We start from the raw sequence: 20,849 nt of genomic DNA on the forward strand, positions 1-20,849 counted from the left end.
GTTACTACAGTCAGAGCAAGTTTTGAAACCAAAGTTTTAGTTTGTGATTTATTAATTATGCCATACAAGCTATAGTTTAAATTTCTGGCTATTAAGTTCCTTAAGCCAAAGAAACGTGGATCTCTCAACAAAAATGAATAAAAACTACCATGTGAATGTGGTGAACATTTATTTAACAGGCTGCACATACTGAAGACTTAATACTTGAAATTCGAGGTAAAAAAGACAGGACGCGATTATTTTCCAAAAACACTGGTTTTATTTATACAGACAGAGTCCTAACCATTTCAGTGGCAGCAAGAGTGGGAGAGGTTCCTTTTTCAATCGAGGGGCCCCCAAAATGTTGGTCTGTTGTTACCAAACACACAGGCAAGTGGCGTCACGGATTTGGTAAACTAACTACAGTGTCTAGTCTCTCTCTGCTAGAGCAACAAGGTGAGCGTCAATCTCTGCTTCTGTAAGAATCCTGGAAGGCAAAGGGAAAAAAACCCCACAGCTATTTACTTTTTGAAAACCTTTTATTATACAAAATAAATACACACACACAAACACACAAAAGTAGGGTAGCAATGACCTCTTGTGTACCTATCACCCAATTTGATAGGTTGATACTTACTTGATTCCTGATTTAGGAAGATGCCCTGGAGGAGGGCATGGTAACCCACTCCAGTGTTCTTGCCTGAAGAATCCCATGGACAGTAGGAGCCTTGTGGGCTACAGTCCACAGGGATGCACAGACACAACTCAAGTGACTTTGTATGCATGCAAGTAGTTTATACAGTTGTTTATACTTATTATTTAAATACTTACTATCTAGGTATTACTTATATATATAAATATATATATTCTATTTATTATTTAAATACTACCAAAATTTATAAATGATACAAGAGTTTTCTGAAGACACAGGCTCTCTGGTTTCTTATTTAACTAGTAGATGAAAATAAAGATTTTAAAGTTTATAGAAGGGTCTCAGAATAGAACACAAGAACTAACTGGAGGTCCTTCAGAGAAATTGTTCCTGCTGGAATTTTACTGCTTTAAAAATAAAAGAAGAAAAAAAAAAGGCAACCTTTTCCTCCAGGGGATAAAGGGGAATTGTTATGTTTTTTAAAAAAGTTCTATAAATTTTTCAAGTTTATATCACTTACCCGAAGGCAAAAAGGACAAACTAGAAAAATGTACTAACGAAGCTCTGAAAGGTCTGGTTAAGCTTAGTTTACTACTCTTGTTCCTCAGCCCTAACCTTGACATGTGTTTTTTTAATTCCAACCTAAGAGTAAATAGACGTAACAGTTAACAAGCCTTCCAGCAGGTCCCTTGCATCTGTGATTTAACAGAAACGTTCTCTATTCACAAGAGTATTCAGATTCATGGTAAAAGTAAACCAACTCACAGGTTTGCTGGGAGGATTAAGTGAGCTGATAACATGTTAAGCACCCAGTACAGATTTGACTCATGGAAGCTGTGAGTAAGAACAGACAAGCATCCAGTCTAGCATCACATATTCAATTAGCTATATGCAAAATCTGGGGGTTTCAAAGATATCCAGGTAGGGTCTGATGTACACCAGTGTTTCATATTGTTCTTCAAAGCTCCATTTAAATAACCACTGAATAATCAAAGCTCCATCTGAAAACTACTAGTTTGGAGCTGAATTTCTATTGGCCTTAAGCTAAAAAAAGAAAAACACTTATACTTACTTTACTCCTTATATAAAGGAGGCTATTATACATCACCTCTGGTATTAGGTATAAAATAAATAAAATGAGAAAAAAAGCAGTTATGTCTGTTTTAAGGAGACATCCAATAAGTTTCAAAACAGACCTCTCAGGACCTTGCTGGTGGTCCAGTGGTTAAGAATCCACCTTAATCGGGGATGCAGGTCCAATCCCCGATGGGGGAACTAAATCCCACAGGCTGCGGAGCAACTGGGCCTGTGCACTGAAGCTACCTAGCCTGTGAGCTCCGGAGCCCACACACAACCAGTGTGTGCAACGAAGACGCTGTGCGCTGCAACCAGGACCCGACTCAGCTAAAGAAATAATAAACGACAACAACAGCAAAACCAGATCGCTCAGGTGCTGGGGGGAAAACCTAACTCTAGTTCAAAAAGTGTTCTTTCTTCAAGTTATAGAACGAATGAACCAACACACCTCCGCCTTTCACTGGAATTTATCACTTGGCAAACTTCTTTATACCTAGCCAACAATATATCTCACCTGAATTTAGGGTTTTCGACTGTAACTACTCCAACTTCTATCTCTGAAGGTTTGAAATCAATTGACAGAACAGTAGACAGGCAAGTAATCGCAGTCTGAAAAAAAGTATCAATATTTAAAATAGTACAGAATTTTTCAGAGATTCCAAGATTTTTCTCATCCTAATCTTATTCAACTCATGAATTAACCACAAGCTATTCATTTTTGAGGTGGTAGTTCAACAGCCACACAGATTGCTTAATTCTAAGATGCTGCCTGCTAATAACAAGAAACTTGTTTATACCAAGTTGAGCTATAAATGAAAGGCGTCTCACAAGAAAAATAGGGTGATTAAGACAAAACAGTCTGTTTACCCGATGATCATTACATGCCAGACAATATGCTCAGTGCTTGGAATGAGATGCGGAGAGGATAAAGATGAATACAGCCTTCTTTTAAGGAATTTACAGTGATAACACTTTAAGAATGTTCTAAGTGGCTTTGTACATGTGATTAATTAATTCTCGTAACTATGAATTGTAATTAAAAAAAAAAACCTTAATAGACATCTAAACAGTACTCTCACATAAGAACAAGATTCATATTTCCTGTTAGTATATGACAATACTGCCAAGCAAACATAAAAGTATTAAATGATAATTTTTCCTTTCTTGTTTATCAGAATCAGGTTAGTCTTCAGAACTGCTGTATCCTAGACCTTCTTTTCAACAATTTACTAAAATTTTGTTTTTAACTTCTTAGCAATAAATAAGAAGCTTCTTTAGTATAAGGTTACTAAGTACTTGTATAAGAATTTTGGCTTGTCCTGTCAATTTTAAACTTTCCAATCATAACCAACAATCCCCTCAAGAATACTGCTTAACGCTGACTCTAGGCATTCCAGTTATAATTTCTCTGTCAAGTCCTCCTGTGAGCATACTATTTTACTATGAAGATATCTGCTTCCCTGAAAACTCGGTGTGTGACTGCTTTTCCTAAAGGACCATAAGAGCAACATTACTGACTCAACTTTCTCACTTCTGCTTCCAGTTAGCTTAAGTCTAATTTGAATCGCAACCATGCAGGTTTTCAGCTTGGTCTTGACTTGATTCTCAGTTATATCTTCCCATTTTATGTGTTTTGCTGAAAGCAGTCTCAAATACAGTATGATACAGAGAATTAGATGAATAAAGCAGTCCTCATTGTTCCCATGTGACACCAATTTTATATTAACCTGACAAACTTGGATATCATGAATTTCTCAGGAATAGCTTATAAAGATTGTCAATTATGCAACGATCTTCATTATTCTATACAGCATTAAAAAAAGGTCAGCTCCTTTCAGTTAACTTACTTCCACTGTCTGTTCAAAGGTCCAATCAAATTTCTTCTTTACTTTTTTTTCAAGGAAGCTGGTTGACTCAGTTTGTTTAACTCCTGCTGCAGTTGCTTTAAACCCACAGTAGTAACCTGCAGGATCACACTTGTATACCTGAGGGCCTTGTTCTTCATCTATACCAATTAAAATCATACCTAAACAGAAAGAAAGACCCTCATTATATATCTTAAACCTTCATACAACCAGATTTCGTCTCTCATGGTGTTGTCACATATCTGTTAATCATTACTCTGGCTATTTTAGGATATATACATATATATAATTCCTGAGAATAGGTTTTTTCATGTGGGACAGACAGTAAGTGCTCAATAAATGTGGAAATTAAATGATGTTATATAGAAAAGGCAACTCATGAAAGCAAAGAAAATCAACTTAGCCAATTTCAGAATTCTTTAAAAAAAATTTTTTTTAATGTTTTGCTTTAAGAAAACTAGTAACAAAACATAGTTTATCACCACAGATAAATTAGGTAAGAAATCTCCACTTTGCAAAAGGTTTTATCACAGATTTTTTTAAAGGTCTGAATGATCACAAATGTAACATACAAACAATTTTCTAATCCCTGCTATTACCTAAAGTACGTTCCTCTAAACCCCAACACCTCAAGATGTTAACTGGTCAGATAAATTTGGAAAACAGACTTTTCACATACTATTTTTAGAAAATATACAAAAGCATATTAAGTGTTCTAAAATCTTCTGCTGTAAGCTGATCTACTTTACCTCAGTAGTTCTTAAATTTATTTGACCACAGATTACTTTTTTTAAAAAAAATTTAGGAACTACCTATTAAGGTTCCAGAGAACTGAGAGTGCATGGAACTCACCTTGGGAACGCTGGCCCTAAGTGAAATAAACCTGGGGACTAGCTGCTCATCTCAATAACGCCCCTTTGTTACTGTTAATATATATTCCTGTATTAGTCAACATAAGCCAAATTCTAAATTCTGTACACATAACTTGTTATAAATGTTATTATAACGACATACAGTTAAGATCACCACCGCCGCCAAACTTCCCCCTACTCAGCAGAACAGGTAACAAAGTATTTAAAGAAGGGCTTAACCCCATCTGAACCTTTTTAATATAGTGTCTTATGTTATCCATAACATTTCTTTATATTTGATACTTGACATACAATAGAAAGTACCAAAGTGAAATCACTCAGTCATGTCCGACTCTTTGCGACCCCATGGACAGACAGTAGCCAACCAGGCTCCTCTGTCCATGGGATCTTCTAGGCAAGAATACTGGAGTGGGTTGCTATTTCATTCTTCAGGGGATCTTCCCCACCCAGGGATCGAACCCGGGTCTCCCACATTGTAGGCACTTTACCATCTGAGTCACCAGGGAAGGACACCATAAAAGAGATACCCACTTACTGCCTGGGGGGATGGGGGGGTTAGTTAACACTTCCTTACTCCAGATGAGCAGGGTGTAACACATGATAAGGAAAGGAAGGGCAATCAAGGCAAAAGGAACACACACAAAGAGACACAAAAGGTCAGGACACACCCAGGAATGACAAAAAGATCCATGTATTACAGTAGCTTCAGGAGAAAGAGAAATGCAGCACAAGAAAGAGGCAACTTGGGAATAAACTGTAAGGGACCCTGCACATCATATTAACAACAAAACAACAAAACTCTAGGGGATGACAACTCAGGTAGCAATATGGAACAGTCTAGGAAAGAGTAAGAAGGAAGAAAGGTGGTAAAATAGGTCGCAAAGGCAAGAGACAATGAAAAAGTGACACAGGAGGTGGAAGGGCCAGATATTCTGCAGTAAAGCTTAACAGTCTGACTAAATAGAAGACCAGGGAAGGGGAGGTGGGGGTGGGAAAAAAGCTGAGGATGAGAGTAGGAAAACAGCAATGATTTCGAGTCTGAAGCATCTGTGGGACATGAAGGAAGAGACTGGGATAAAGCTAATGAGGGAGTGACTGGCATACAGATGAGATAGTAAAATAAAGCCATGAAAGCGGATGAGATTACCCAGACAAGACAGGACAGGAGGACCAAGGAGAGAAACCTGATGAATTTAAGGGACCAGCAGACGAGGATAAACTAAGGCAAGTGAGGAGGCAGAGGAGAAGAGCATCACTGAAGAAATCAAGGGAGACTGTTTAACAGGTCAGTCGTTACACTGACTGCTTTAATTCTCATACATAAATGACATGCTGTCTGAAACAGACATGTTGAATTTTCCAGGCTAACTTATTCCATTAAGTTTAAATCAGTAAATCTTACCTCTCTCCCAATAAAATTTTACTTGTTTTTTAAAAGAAGAAATTTACTCTTCTTTATATGAATACAAAGTATATAAAACAGAAATATAAAATATATAAAAGCATACACAATATAAAATATAAAGTATATGAATCAGAGGCATACCTGTGTGAGCCTGAATCTTCAGGGTGGTCAAAAGAAACAACTACAATGTTTCGATGCCTAATTCAGGCATTCTCACTGAACGAGTAATCCGGAGTTGCAGTGGACTCTCCACTACAAAAGCCTAATAGCGTCTCATGTTTAAAGGTAGTGCCTAAAATACTGCTGTGAAACCTATTCTTCCAACACCCACTGATTATAAAGATTTTTCTCACCTTTCATAATTTTCCAAACCACATGTTCAAAACCCAAGTCTTACTGAAATAACTTTCTTAATGCATGTTCTCTAAAAAACAATCTGAATTCATTAATTATTTGGCAGACTTCTTTGCATACTTACAACAACCAAGAGGCCTCATTTCAGCATTCTGTGTGTAGACCTGAGAAATATCAGCGATTCTTTTACACAGCATGTCCACGGGAATTTCGTAACCATACTTGTATTTCCAATTAGCTGCCTCATAGCGTGCCCTCTGTACCTGGGATCTACTGTCAGCTTAGAGCATAAGAAACAAAGGTTTATTTCATTAGAAGGAAAGAATGAACTTCAAAGCCAGGTAACTGTCCCAACATAGACATGTATCTCATTATGACTTAAGGAAAGCAGAAGTGGTCCACAATGGTTTTTTCTCCCACCAACATACAGTGAATGACTCAGCAATAAGTATGTGACAAAAAAGGAAAAAAATGTAAAAGATGGAAGTCCTATACATAGCTCTGCTCTTTTATGCTGAACTCTTCATCAGCCATCACAATAATTTCTAAAAGTGTCTAATAATCTCCCAAAGAACAAGGTATAAGAAGAAAGAATAAGGTTTCTCTCCATCTTTTTGTAGGCTTGAATGTTCCCTTGATTTCAGAATACACAGAAACCCAAAGTTATTTTCACAATTGTCCACCTACTTCTAACCAGTGTCACTATCACCAGGTTTGAGATATACTGACTTATGTCCCCTTAAATTGTTAACCATATCATAGATGAAATAAATTAATAAACCATTTCAGAGATGAAATAAATCATTTTTGAGAGGGTCCTCACTCAGTTTCCCTGACAGTAGCATAGATATCTAATTCTATTAAACTTATGGTTTCAAAAAAGCACACAATACTCTGAAGGTTGATACTAGCCTTGGAAGACTGCAAATCAGATATTAAGGGAAGCCTTTTAAAATTAAAAATAATCTGAAGAGAATAACAAATCTAAGTAAGTATTAAGTCAGTCACCTGTCATTCCTGTCATCACACAGCCAATGTTTTCAGTTATCTTGAATAAGTGAGTCACTGTGCTGGAATCCAGTAATTTGTCCTAAAGAACAAATCAAGATAATTAAAAAAAAAAAAAAATCACAGGTCTCTGTGTAGTGATAAAAAACCATTAAGGAATTATAACAATGAACTATAAATGTCTTCTGTTGATTTTACAGTTAAAAACAATAAAAAATGGAGGTGTGGGCACTACTCTGTTTTCCTTTTTAAGATGATATGTTTTCTGTGGGCAAGAACTTTAGCTAACCAAAGTGTGTTCTGAGGTACCTGAAGACAAAAGACCTAGAAATGCCACTGTGCTTACAAAAATAACATTAACATATAAAGATAATAATACACCCTTGTACAAACTCATGAGACATTCTTACATTGCATTCTGCAACAACTGCCTATCTGGGCAGTACTACTTACAGGTACTTTCTTCTGTGTGACAATTACTGCACAGTCTTTCCCTCTGACAGCTACTGATGTAAGGCCACCCTGGTTAATAGCCTTAAAAGCATATTCTGGAAAATAGAACAGTATTTTTAAAACGTGAAATAAATTATCATAGTTCCATGCAACTGAGTAATAAATAGTCATTAAAAATAAATAGCTTGATAAACTAACATGGAATGCCATCTAAGATACGCAAAGTCAAATAATGATGATAATAAACCATGATTAAACCAACTGTATTTCTTTTCATTTTGATAATTTTCATCAGAAGCAAACACTAAATTCCCAATAAACAATGTTTATCATATCAAATCTTTGTCAATTGTTTATCATTTAAAAAAATCTGTTTTATAGCCATTATTCCTACCACGTCTGGTTTTCCTGGGTCAAATTTAGGTGCTCTACATTTTCTCAAGATTTACTATTTCTATTAACTTTTGGTCAATAACTAATTGTATGCAGTGTTAATTGCTGTTAGATTACTCTGTCTTTTTTACCCCCTCAACCAAGTTGAAAATTTCTGGATCATGTTTTTTGCAACTGTCACGTTACCTACCTATAGGATTCTTTAGTTTATCTATAAAAAACTACAGCTTGTGCACTTCGCTAGTTGCTGTCAAACCACTCCTACGTTAAAACAGCTGATCAAAGTGATTTATAAAAACAAACTACTTTGGTACCACGTGGTTTAGCTGAGCATGCCTATGGAGGGCAGAATTACAGATGAGACTATCCCTTTCAATGTTGTTTATTTCTGTAATACTTAAACTTAATAAAAACATATTTTGTAATCAGGAAAACTGCAACAAAATTTAATATATGCTCACTGCAGAAAATACAGAGGAAATATAGAAGAAAAAAATCACTTACTACTCCAGTTGTTATTTACATCTGACACATAATAAACGCTTTCAAGATTCTGTCAAGTATTACTCTGCACACCAGGTCTGAGGCCTGGTCTCATTTGGTTCAAAAAGCCACTGGTGATGAGGCTCATCTAAGGAAGATACTACTTATAACACCAAAGAATTTCCTTTAATAAGAGTTGTGATAAAAATCCTTTATCAAATTATAATAACTTGTTTTTACCATCTCATTATACTACAAATAATTTCTAAAATATGTTTCATTATGCTTCTCAGTTCTGTTTTTCATATGGTCAATAAAGTCTGTACCACATCAATCCCCTCCAGACAAACTATAAACTCTAGCCAAAACAATAACTGCCCAAAGATACCAGGAGAGGCCAAAGGTACACAGATTCTAGAGCGGGAGTCAGTGCCTGAAGAAGGGAATGGAGTGGGGTCAATCTCCCATTTTCATGAACTGCAGCTTGCTTGCAGGCCCCAGTCTGGGCTAAACACCCACAGAAAATTCAGTCCTTTTGACCTGAAGAGCTAGAGAACAGCGTGGGGGAGTAATCACAGCTGCTGGCGAATGAGGGAGAGAAAGGAGAGGCAGCGAGGGAGAGCCTCCATGTTACTGCCCCAATCTCTGGCTGACTCCATAACCACACATAACAAAAGGCAGACTCCAAGCATCTTAGCTAGGATAAAGAATTAAGGTGAGATTTAAGCTGCCATCAATTAACTGCCTGCTAGAAGGAGGAACATAACAAAATCCAGTCTTTACAATCTAACATTTACAAATACCCAGGATATAATCCAGAACTGCTCAACATACTAAAAAAGAAACCAAAACAAACAAAACATAGTTAAATGTGATCTACTGACAGGAGACCAACCCTGAGATGATCCAGATGTTGTATTAGCAGGCAGTTATTAAAACTATGTTCAGTGACATAATAAAAATATTCAAGATGAAGTAAGAAATATCAGTAAAGTACAAAAGAACAAAGTAGAAATTACAAAACTAAAAAATACAATTTAAAATTTAAAAATTCACCAAATGGACTTAACTGCAGAATGGAGATAATATAGCAAAGACTACGAAAAATGAATCAAAGTATACTTTTTGTTTTTTGCCTTGCTACATGACATGTGGGGTAAAGTTCCTAGACTAGGGATAGAATCCGTGCCTCTGCAGTGGAAGCATGGAGTCCTAACCAGTGGTCCACAAAGGAATTCCCTACTCAATTTTAAACAAGAGAAAACAGGTTTAAAAATACAAGTCTGCAGATGAATATCAACAGGTATAACTGTGTTTAACTGGAGAGGAAAGAATGAGACCCAAAACAGAAACAAAAATTTGAGAAATAATGGTTAAAATGTTCCAAATTTGGCAGAAGATATAAAATTCCATATTGAAGATCCAGCAAACTCCGAGCAGGATAAATAAAAAGAAACCTGACTCATTACAGTCAAATTCCTGAAAATCAAAAGCAGAGAAAACTTTGAGAACAGAGAAAAAGAACAGATTATATACAAGAGAACAATGATTTAAATTCCATGGATTTCATCTGAAGAGAGTAGAACATCCTCAAATTGTGGAAAGAAAAACCATCAATTCAGAATTCTATTTTCAACAAAAACATCCTTCAAGAATGAAAGTAAAACAGACACTTTCAGATCTGCAACAAAAATGCTAAAAGAAGTTCTCTGGGCTGAAGGAAAATAGTATCAAGAGAAAACTCCAATCTTTAGAAATTAGAAACATCAATAAATGGTAAATATCTGGATAAATATAAAAGGCTTATTTTATTCTCTTTATTTAAAAATACATAACAAAAATTATAACATTTATGAAGTTTGTAAAATATGGAGATGTATTACTTATAGAAGGAAAGGGAGTAAGTTGACTTACAATGTTTTAAGGCTTGTACATTTTTTGTGAAATGATAAACATTAACTCTAAGAAAGATGGGAAGAAGTTAAGCATATATATTATAATCCTTAAAACAAGGCCAAAAAATGCTAAGATGTAGCCAAAAGGCTAATAGGTTAAAATGAAATTCCAAAAACTGTTCAAATAATCAAAAAGAAGGTAAGGGAGGAGGTACTGAGGAAAAAACAAGCAAACAAAATAGAGACAAACAGAAATAAACAAAATGGTAAGTTAAAATCTAACCACGTCAAAAAAAGAGAAATCTAACCATGTTAACAACTGCATTAAATATTAATAGATGAAATACTCCAATGAAAAGCATAAACTGTTGTCAGAACGGATAAAAAAGCAAGACTCAAATATATGCTCACAACTGGAGACACTTTACAAAATGGATGAAAAAAGTCGATTAGCCTGGGATGGAGTGGGCACACAGGGGAAACGGATGTTATTGCAAAGTGCTAGAAACCCTATATTTTGGAAATTTTTTAAATTTGAAAATTTAAAACCATACTTCTAAATAATTCATAGATCAAAGAAGTAATCACAAAGGAAATTTTAAAATATTTTGAACTGAATAGTAATGGTAAAATATAACAAAACTTGCAGGATGCAGTTGAAAGTGTTCAGAAGGAATTCTACCGCTATGGTGGACGGATCCTAAGGTGGCCTCCCCTCAACAATACCTGCCTCCTGGTGTTCACATCTCCGTGTAATCCCCTCTCCTGAGTATGGGCAAAATTTCTAACTCCCTTCTAACTGAATACATCAAAGGCGATGGGATGGCACCTTCCTGATTACATAAGACTATCTTGCAAGCAGTCACTCTAGACCTTCTTCCTGCTGGACTGGTAAGTGGCTCTGTGGCAAGAACCACTGGTGGCCTCTGGTGAATAGTCAGTCAGAAAGCGGCTAGGGCCCCCAGGTGCACACTGCAAACCTAAGTTTCTACTTTAAGAAGCTAGAAAAAGGCAAAATAAAACCAAATTAGAAAAAAGAAATAATAAAGATCAGAAATCAATGAAATAGACATAAAAGAGGACATGAGCAAAGTCAAAAATTGATTGCTTGAAAAATAAACCAACAAAACTATAAACCCTTTGGTATAATGAAAAACAGTTCCCAAATGATATCCATGTACTAATTCCTAGAACCTGCAAACATAGATTTGCAAATGCTGGTCTTGAAGATTAGAGGGATGGAGCAGGAGCCACAAGCCAAGAAATGCTGGTAGCCTCTTGAAGTGGACAAGACAAGGGAAGCATTCTTCCCTACAGCCTCCAGAGACAGAATGGCCCTGCTTGACACTCTGATCTTAGTCCAATGATACAGATTTTAGACTTCTGGCTTTCACAACTGTGAGAGAATAAATTTCTGTTGTTTTAAGCAACCAGGTTTGTAGTAATTTGTTATACCAGCCACAGGAAACTAATAAAAACTTCTAGCCATACTAATCTAGAAAATGAGAGAGTACAAATGACCAGTTATCAGTAATAAAATGATTATCACTATAGATATTACAGAGATAAATATCAGGAACAACCTTTTCTATACAGATGTATATCTGAGTCTAATAACTGGGTCACTATCCTTGATCTCACTTAATTTCAGTACATTTTCAATTGCCAGCTGTTACTACCTGATTGTTCAGAACACAATTTTGGCCTAAAAAATATTTCATCTATGGGTGTTATTGTTTAGTTACTAAGTCGTGTCCAACACTTATGCAGCCCCATGGACTGTAGCCTGCCAGACTCCTCTGTTCATATTTCCCAGGCAAGAATACTGGAGTGAGTTGGCATTTCCTTCTCCAGGGGATCATCCCGACCCAGGGATTGAACCAGCATCTCCTGTACTGGGAGGCAGATTCTTTATCATTGAGCCACATGGGAAGCCTGTCTATGGATATGGAGGGGTATAAGTTTGCAGTTTTTACCATCTCTCCTCTTACAATGTACTTTTTGCTTCTTCAAGTCCTCTCTAGACTGCCCTATCACTCTTATTTCCACCTAGCTAATGCCTGTCTTTCCCCTCAAGTGTCCTCCATTTCCCATGGACACTTTCTCTGATTGTCCTAGAAGGGATTCCTCAACCCTTTCTCTGAATTCCCAAAGCATTTCCCATTTCACTAGTAATTTTAGCATTTTTACTGTTATTTCCCCCTCCACTACCAGACTGGATAGTCAAAGAAAGTAGGAACCAAGGAGCTTTAAAATTACATTTGCAACCAGTAGACACTAAGTCAAAGGTTGGCCATGGATCCAATCCAGCTTACTCAAATTGGTTTAGAATACACAGTTTTCTAGGAAAATTTTAATTAACTAAAAGTTTGATAAAATAAAAGCAGGATTATTTTTTCTCAGAAAAAAATTCTGGTATCATTTGACCCTCACAGCAACTGTCCAGCAGAGCAAAAGTCACTTAGGGCTGACATGTGTTCTGCAGCTTTTCAGAGTTCCCATCGCTCCTCCTCCTGTCTCACCAGCTGGTTTCACTCATGTGCATTACTTACCTGTTCAGCTTAAATAATGCAAAACATAAAAAGCCAAAGGAAAAGAGCTATGGCTCTCACCACATATTAAAATTTGCTCCCACAAAATATAAAAAAATTTTTACATATAAGAAATGTTTCTCAACAGAGAATGTGCCTATGAATTAGCAAAGATCCATTAAAGGGGTCCCAGTCCTCTCCTCCTCTACAGAGACTACTGCTGTCCAACAGAACTTTCTGTGACGAAGGCACTGTTCTGTATTTGCACAACCCGATATAATAGGCAATAGCCACGTGTGACTACTGAGCACTTGAAATACGGCTAGTGCATCTGAGAAACTGAATTTTTGCAGTTCTTAGTTAAGAATATCATTCCTGGACTTGCCTGGTGGTCTAGTAGTTGAGACTCCACACTTTCACAATAGGGGGCTCAGGTTCAATCCTTGGTTAGGAAACTAGGATCCCATGAGATGCGGGCCCCCTCCAAAAATTCCTGCTATTTATCTCCTACTTCTTATAGTTATCTCAGATTACTAACCACTCAAGTTTTCAAGCTACAAACCTGGGTACCATTCTTAACTCTTCACTTTCCTCTTATCAGAGAAATGTCCACTCTTGTATCTAGGATTTGCTTTAAAATACTCCAGCAGAGAGGGCTAAGTGTTTGAGACTGACAAATGACAATTGAAATTGACAAATACGGACAGTCATTAAAGCTGGGTTATGAATACATGTGCCACTGTACTATCCTACCTACTTTTGTTTGTATGGATTACTGGAACAACCCTCTCCAAAATGGTCTTCCTGTCACCTGTCCCTTTCTACTCTTAACTCTAATTCTACACCCAACTCTTCTGCTATCTTACTTAATAATCTTCTTCTTAATGATTTCTACTGGCTATGTCCAAAATCCATGGGACAAAGTCCAAACTGTAGCATGCCATCCAAATCTTTTCAAAATTTTGCTACAATCTTTTTCCAGTTGTCACTGTCTGCTCCAGCCACACCTGACTGACCAATACACAGGTCTCCCTAAGTTTCCTTAACTAATTTTCATGTAGATCAATTTATCTCCTCTAAGGAAACATTCCTGGCTCTGTCAGTGTTACTTCCTAAAGTACCCTTCTCTGTACCAATATTTTGGTACTTACCATGTGGCATTACAGTGTAATTTTCAGTAAGATTTTGCGTAAATGAATCCCCATTTTAACACTACCACCAGCATAAAATAAGCAATAAAGACACACGTTGTACAGCACAGGGAATATAGCCAATATTTCATAATAACTATAAATGGGGTATAATGTTTAAAAGTTGTGAATTACTATGTTGCACACTTGAAACTTATATAATATTGTACATCAACTATACTACAACTTAAATTAAAAAAAAAATTACACCACCATAAAATATAGTAACTTCTATAAAAATGGAAACTGTCAGGTAAAGAACCTAGAGATAGTAATTAAAAAGAAACACTGGTAGGGTAAAAGTAATATCACAGTTTACAGCAGAGGAGAACATGAAGGCCAATTAAAAAACAGAAGTTTATAGGCAGTATTTAAAAGGCATATTTAGTTTTGAGTCGGAATTCAAATGTCAGAAACAGTAATTAAACACTTTATTTCCATTACTAAAAATTTTGCTTTCTGGATAAATTTCAGAAACTTACAAAACTAGCAAACACTGCTATGTTAATCTCAGTAATCTGTTTTTGAATGTCCAAGATGATGCAAGAAAAGAACTGATAGCTCATTTCTTATTTTTTAAATAGGAAAAATTATAATGGATTATAGTTCATCTCAAGTCCTCAATTTCTTAATCTTTAAATACATAATAAGTTACCGGTATATATGTGTATGTATATATATATTAGGATATATATATATATCTTAGGTTGAACCACATGAAAGAGCTAGTTTTACAGGTAAAAAAGCAGTCAAACACCAGCAGGTTCAGAGGGCTCAATCTAACAACAAACCGTTACATTAGAATGAAAACTGCATCCTTGATTATAAATAGTTAATAAACAATTGTCTGTATATAGACCCCTCTTTCCACAGTAATCTCATACACTTTGCTTCCTCCCCTACAATTTTTCCCAACACTTTCCAACTTTTCCAGGACTCATTTCTGTAACACTAGGAAAAAACAAGGGCTAAATATAAAAGGTACTGTGACAAAATGTTCAGGACAAGCACACAATGCCCGACAGTGGCTCACAACAGGAGCTGCTCGTGTGATGCCAGCAACAGCAGAGAGGCACATCCCATTATGGGCACTCACTGCGAAGCATCTACAGGTGATTCTGAAATTCTGATAATTAAAGGAATCTAAGTCAAGATTTTTTCACCCATAATTTTGTCTAAAATGCTGTACTGAGATGGAAATTAAATTTTTGGTGGCAATCATGATGTAGTATGTTGTACACACAAACTTATATAATGTTATAAGCTAATGTTACCTCAATAAAAAACAAATCTAAATTTAAATTAAAAAAAAAAACCAACAATGCAGCCTCCTTGTGATTTTCAGCCGGTGTGACCCTAAGTCTACCAGACTTCTAACTTACAAAACTGGGAGAAAATAAATAGATGTTGCTTAAAAACAAACAAAAGCCTGTGCTGAATTATGGAAAATATTTCCCCCCATATAAACACTGGCTGGAGAAACATGGCTTCTACATTCTTTGAAGTTTGGTTATCAAAAAAATAAGAGGTGTTCTACTGGGACAAGGCAGGTATTCTGCATGATATGTCAACATCCAATTTGAATGCTGTACAACTAGAATCTTATCGTTAAGATTTTTTTTGAAACTGCCATTCTGTCTTTCCCTAACCTTTAAACTTAAGCAGGAAGTGCTTCTCATTTCACAGTGCCTCCTAATATTACAATCCTCAAGATGGTGATTTTTCAAGCAGGTGGGGTCATTAAAAATATTGGTGGTGTGGCGGGGGGGGGGGGGGGAGTGTGTGTGTGAGGGGCAGTTATGAGGTTGAAAACATAGCAGAGTTTGATCCCATGACTTTTTTGTAAACTTTTAATATTTGGAAAATTCTGAAAGAGATGGGAATACCAGACCACCTGACCTGCCTCTTGAGAAACCTGGATGCAGATCAGGAAGCAACTGTTAGAACTGGACATGGAACAACAGACTGGTTCCAAATAGGAAAAGGAGTACGTCAAGGCTGTATACTGTCACCCTGCTTATTTAACTTATATGCAGAGCACATCATGAGAAAGGCTGGGCTAGAGGAAGCACAGGCTGGAATCAAGATTGCTGGGAGAAATATCAATAACCTCAGATATGCAGATGACACGACCCTTATGGCAGAAAGTGAACAGGAACTAAAGAGCCTCTTGATGAAAGTGAAAGAGGAGAGTGGAAAAAGTTGGCTTAAAGCTCAACACTCAGAAAACTAAGATCATGGCATCCGGTCCCATCACTTCATGGGAAACAGACGGGGAAACAGTGGAAACAGTGACTGACTTTATTTTTCTGGGCTCCAAAATCACTGCAGATGGTGACTGCAGCCATGAAATTAAAAGACGCTTACTCCTTGGGAGGAAAGTTATGACCAACTTCACTTTCACTTTTCACTTTCACACACTGGAGAAGGAAATGGCAACCCACTCCAGTGTTCTCGCCTGGAGAATCCCAGGGACGGGGGAGTCTGGTGGGCTTCCGTCTATGGGGTCGCACAGAGTCGGACACGACTGAAGTGACGTAGCAGCAGCAGCAGACAGCATATCAAAAAGCAGAGACATTACTTTGTCAACAAAGGTCTGTCTAGTCAAGGCTATGGTTTTTCCAGTGGTTATGTATGGATGTGAGAGTTGGACTATAAAGAAAGCTGCGCGCAGAAGGATTGATGCTTTTTAACTGTGGTGTTGGAGAAGACTCTTGAGAGTCCTTTGGACAGCAAGGAGATCCAACCAGTCCATCCTAAAGGAGATTGGTCCTAGGTGTTCATTGAGAGGACTGATTTTGAAGCTGAAACTCCAATACTTTGGCCACCTGACGCAAAGAGCTGACTCATTTGAAAAGACCCTGATATTGGGAAAGATTGAAGGCAGGAGGAGAAGGGGACGACAGAGGATGAGATGGTTGGATGGCATCACCACCTCGATGGACATGGGTTTGGGTGGACTCCGGGAGTTGGTGATGGACAGGGAGCTCTGGTGTGCTGTGGTTCATGGGGTCTCAAAGAGTCGGACATGACTGAGTGACTGAACTGAATATGTATATATTTACGAATATATATATACATAAATATGTATGTATGTACACATTCAATTTCAAATCAGATCCAAGGAGGGCATGAGATATATGGGTTGAGAAACACTACTTTAAAACAAGAATTCTTATGATTATTGTTATTTTTTCGCTGCACTGAGTCTGGGTTGTGCATGTGAGGGCTTCTATTTTTGTTGGGGCACACAGGCTCTTTTATTTGAGGCATGTAGACTCTTAGTTGCGGCATGTGGGATGTAGTTCCTTGACTAGGGATTGAACCCAGGCCCCAAGCATTGGGAGCATGGAGTCTAAGCTATTGAATCACCAGGGAAATCCCCAAAACAAGAATTTTTTTTTTTTTTAAACAGCAAAAGAGGCAAACAGTAAGTAAGTAAGTGCATTTACTTGTGAAACTCCAGAGATGAAAAAACTTCCATTTTTATCAGCCATGTTTCTGTGAGGGATTTTAACAGCATTCCTCACAGAAACATTTACTGACTGCTTATTAATACTATGTGACAGACACTAAGTACTTTACATCTATAGGTAAATGGGATTATATTTTATATATGTAGTATATGTAAAATTCTATTCTTCCTCTAGTTGGTGTGGAGTTAGGACTCCCCAGGAATCCTGGCTTCAATAGAAAACCATCCTCTCCAGTCTGTCTCTACCAGTCCATTTCCTTCCTGTTTCTTATCAGCATGCTCCCTTCTCAGGAACAACCAGGCAGCACTCACTTCACCTGGGAGGCAAATTCAAGTGACTGCTCCCATCTCCCTTGCCAGACATATCCAGCAGAAAGGCAGAAGACAGGGGCTCTAAAGTAGCCAGGTTTATGGACCTATTTCCCCACTGATAACGTATGCAATTCCTGAAGCTGGATTTCAAAGCCAAATACTCTTTATATAGCTCTACAGTTTACACACACACACACCCTCTTGAACACATCAAGAGAAAATTTTCAACAATTATTAAAGTGTACAGGTAAAAATAAAAATTTCCCTACTCCCTGAGAACAAACACCGTCAACAGTTTGTTTATAATTATAATATTATAACTTTAATTTTATACCTGTATTTTTTTTAAAAGTATCAACCTTAGACTACATTTATCTTTTGAATCCCAACTACAGAAGATGAGGAACATCTTTAATCTTTTCCACTAAACTTTCCATTCCCTTGTCATCTCCCTATTTTTCTTCTACTATTTTTCCACTGTCACCGTTAACAATTTGCACTCTGTCTTACATGTTTTGTCTTTGGCAGATTCTTAAGTTTAGAAACTGTTAGTAACAAACAATATTCACAACATTGTGACAATGTACGTATATTTCATTAGAGAATCAAATATGGACGGACCATAAAAGAAACAGTCCATGTCTATAGAGCTACTAATCTAACAGACCACACACACACACAAAAAGGCCAAAGAATCAAACAAAAAATAACATTTACTGAGAACCTAATACTGTCCTAAGCACTATACATATATTACTTTATTCAATCCTCAAAACCACCACAAAAGGGAGGAATCATTAGGCCAACTTTGAAAACAGAAACTAAGGCTAAAGTTGTATCACTTGCCCAGGTGAGCACCATCTATGAAGCAGAGCAGGAATTTGAATCCAGTTATGGCTCCAGGGCCTAAACACTTCACCACTACACTGCTTAATCATACTATTCTTTCACTTTCCCTCTCCTAACAATGTCTAATCAGTGTCCTGAGTAGCTGAGGGAGTTAGCTACAAAGATAAAGCTTAAAGTTATTCTGTCTAGATATTTAACCTGTTCTGAATTGCATGCTCTATTCCAAGTTTTTTTAAACTATTAAAATGACACTATATTCAGCCTTTCAACTCACCAAATCTGGGAAGCATTAAAGCCTATCACTGGATTTTACAATATAGTATACAAAAGTCTAGTTTAACGGACTTTCCCTGTACCCATATTAAAAACCATGAAAAAATACATTCAAAGCACAGCCAATACAGAAGTCTTTAAAACTCAGGAAGGAAACTTTTAAAATGAAACTTCCTTGAAGATACAGTTATCGTCTGTTTCATCTCAGATCATATTTTTCAACTAGGGATGAGTTAAAAGGGTTAGCGAATTACCCTATATGATGTTGTTTCCTGCTACATTATATCCAGTACGTAACCATACAGTAGTCTGGTTTCATTCCAAGTTATCTTTATTTCTAACATTTACACTGTGAAGAGAACCTTATTTATAGGCCAACTCCCTCCTTAAGATTTCCAAGCACAATCACTGACCTCACCAAGGCACTGGGGTGCTAAATTCACTCAAAAACATCACCGGCCAGTTGTAAACAGGTTCTCCTAATACTGACTTCTCCAATCACAGCCTAAACCCTGACATCTTTTTGATCATCCAAAATGTACTGCTATTCTGAATAACTCTAACTACTTTAGGGTTTATTTCCAGTGAAGCTGTTCTTCAAGAAACAGTTAGTTCACTATACCTCGCCTACAATTCAGAACCAACTTTTAAATTACAGCAGCACCCAATCAGACGTGGGTTAAGGCAGGATGTTTAGTTTCAAGAGCAGCTCTAGAGCTGATGGCCACTCATCCCGTCTACCAGTTTTCCACAAATGTTCTGAACTCCAGTAATCTGGCGCTTTTTATCCATTTGTTTACGTATGTCACTCCCTTTAAGCCGCGAGCTTCAGTATAAGTGAGGGTGTGACATCTCTGCATCCCCTAGGACCAGAACAACGTCTGACACACAGAGGTTCTGAAAGTCTACGTGTAATTAACCAAGGGACCAGAAAGTCTATACTGCAAGCAAAGGAAAACGAAGAGAAAACGTTTTCACTAGAAGGTTAAGGAATCAATTACCCTTTAGATGGCTATAGACGCTGGGCCCATTCTGGCTAAACAGCCCTACCTTCCTGTAACTCGTTATAGTATCCAGGCAAAGCGGTCGATTGCCCTCGACAGCCCGAGACCTTCCGCCTTCAGGGTCCCATCTCAGGCTGGGGATAGCGGTGGGAACATCAAGGGACTTCCACACGGACTCGGCCCTCTTCCAGTCCCAGCTCCGGCCACGCTTCAGCCGGGACTAAACTCCGGCTGCGTCTTCCTGCTGCAGGCCGTACCATGACAGAGCAATTCGAGTGGACAAAAGGCAAACGCGATTCACTCACCTACTTGGTAGAGCCGTCCCTCGGGAGAAAAAATGGTAATGTGCCGGTCAAAACCAGCGCTGGAACCTCGGGACATGGTGCACCACTAATCCAAGCACAACCTCGGGCCCCTTAGCTCCCGCACCAGACGTACAAGCCCCTCCGGAAGTTGCTACGACTGCTTCCGGGGCATCGGCGGGCTTCTTCCGCTCTTGCGCACCGAATTAAGTCCCAAGCGCGGGGAGAGCTCCAAGGCCCCGCCTCTGGTGGGGGTGGGGAAGAGCGGGTTCTTCGACTTGAGCTTGCGCCAGCCCCACATGTGGGCGGCTTGAAGATTGCAGGTGAGGTTCAGCTCGTGGCGGTTTAGAACTTTCATCTGGAGAATGAATTGACTGTAGCAAGAGCAAAAAAGCTTTCCGGGGCCTCGAGTAGTGATTTACCTCTCTGAGTGATCGCGTATTGAAGTCTCGTTAGTTTGGGAACCTGTATATCTAG

General features: G+C 37.7%; 1 protein-coding gene across 2 annotated transcripts; it reads right to left on the bottom strand.

Annotated features, from left to right (window-relative positions):
• Positions 1–236: 236 nt before the first annotated feature.
• PSMA6 (proteasome 20S subunit alpha 6) lies at positions 237–20,547 on the bottom strand. 2 transcript variants are annotated; one of them, XM_055418248.2, is made up of 7 exons: positions 20,376–20,545; positions 7,666–7,760; positions 7,213–7,294; positions 6,329–6,484; positions 3,556–3,734; positions 2,223–2,317; positions 237–466 (listed from the first exon to the last, which is right to left on the bottom strand). In XM_055418248.2, exons 1-7 carry the CDS (start codon positions 20,449–20,451, stop codon positions 409–411), a joined length of 741 nt encoding a protein of 246 aa, XP_055274223.1. In that variant the 5' UTR covers positions 20,452–20,545; the 3' UTR covers positions 237–408. The 2 variants fall into 2 exon arrangements, with proteins under 2 accessions (XP_055274223.1, XP_088685612.1); XM_088829486.1 differs by lacking the exon at positions 2,223–2,317 and having other exon boundaries at positions 20,376–20,547.
• Between the last annotated feature and the right edge of the window lie 302 nt (positions 20,548–20,849).

This window comes from Moschus berezovskii, chromosome 21 (genome assembly GCF_049115385.1).
Source record: "Moschus berezovskii isolate FMDL1 chromosome 21, NW_MosBer_1.0, whole genome shotgun sequence".
Lineage (NCBI taxonomy): Eukaryota > Metazoa > Chordata > Mammalia > Artiodactyla > Moschidae > Moschus > Moschus berezovskii.

Excerpts from the sequence above, each read along its gene's own strand:
- PSMA6 (XM_055418248.2), bottom strand. The coding sequence starts at position 20,451 with ATGTCCCGAGGTTCCAGCGCTGGTTTTGACCGGCACATTACCATTTTT. Across the intron at positions 3,735-6,328 it reads AATGAGGCCTCTTGGTTGTT|GTATGATTTTAATTGGTATA; the intron begins GTAAGTATGCAA and ends CTTTCTGTTTAG. Across the intron at positions 467-2,222 it reads GTCGAAAACCCTAAATTCAG|GATTCTTACAGAAGCAGAGA; the intron begins GTGAGATATATT and ends TTTGCCTTCCAG.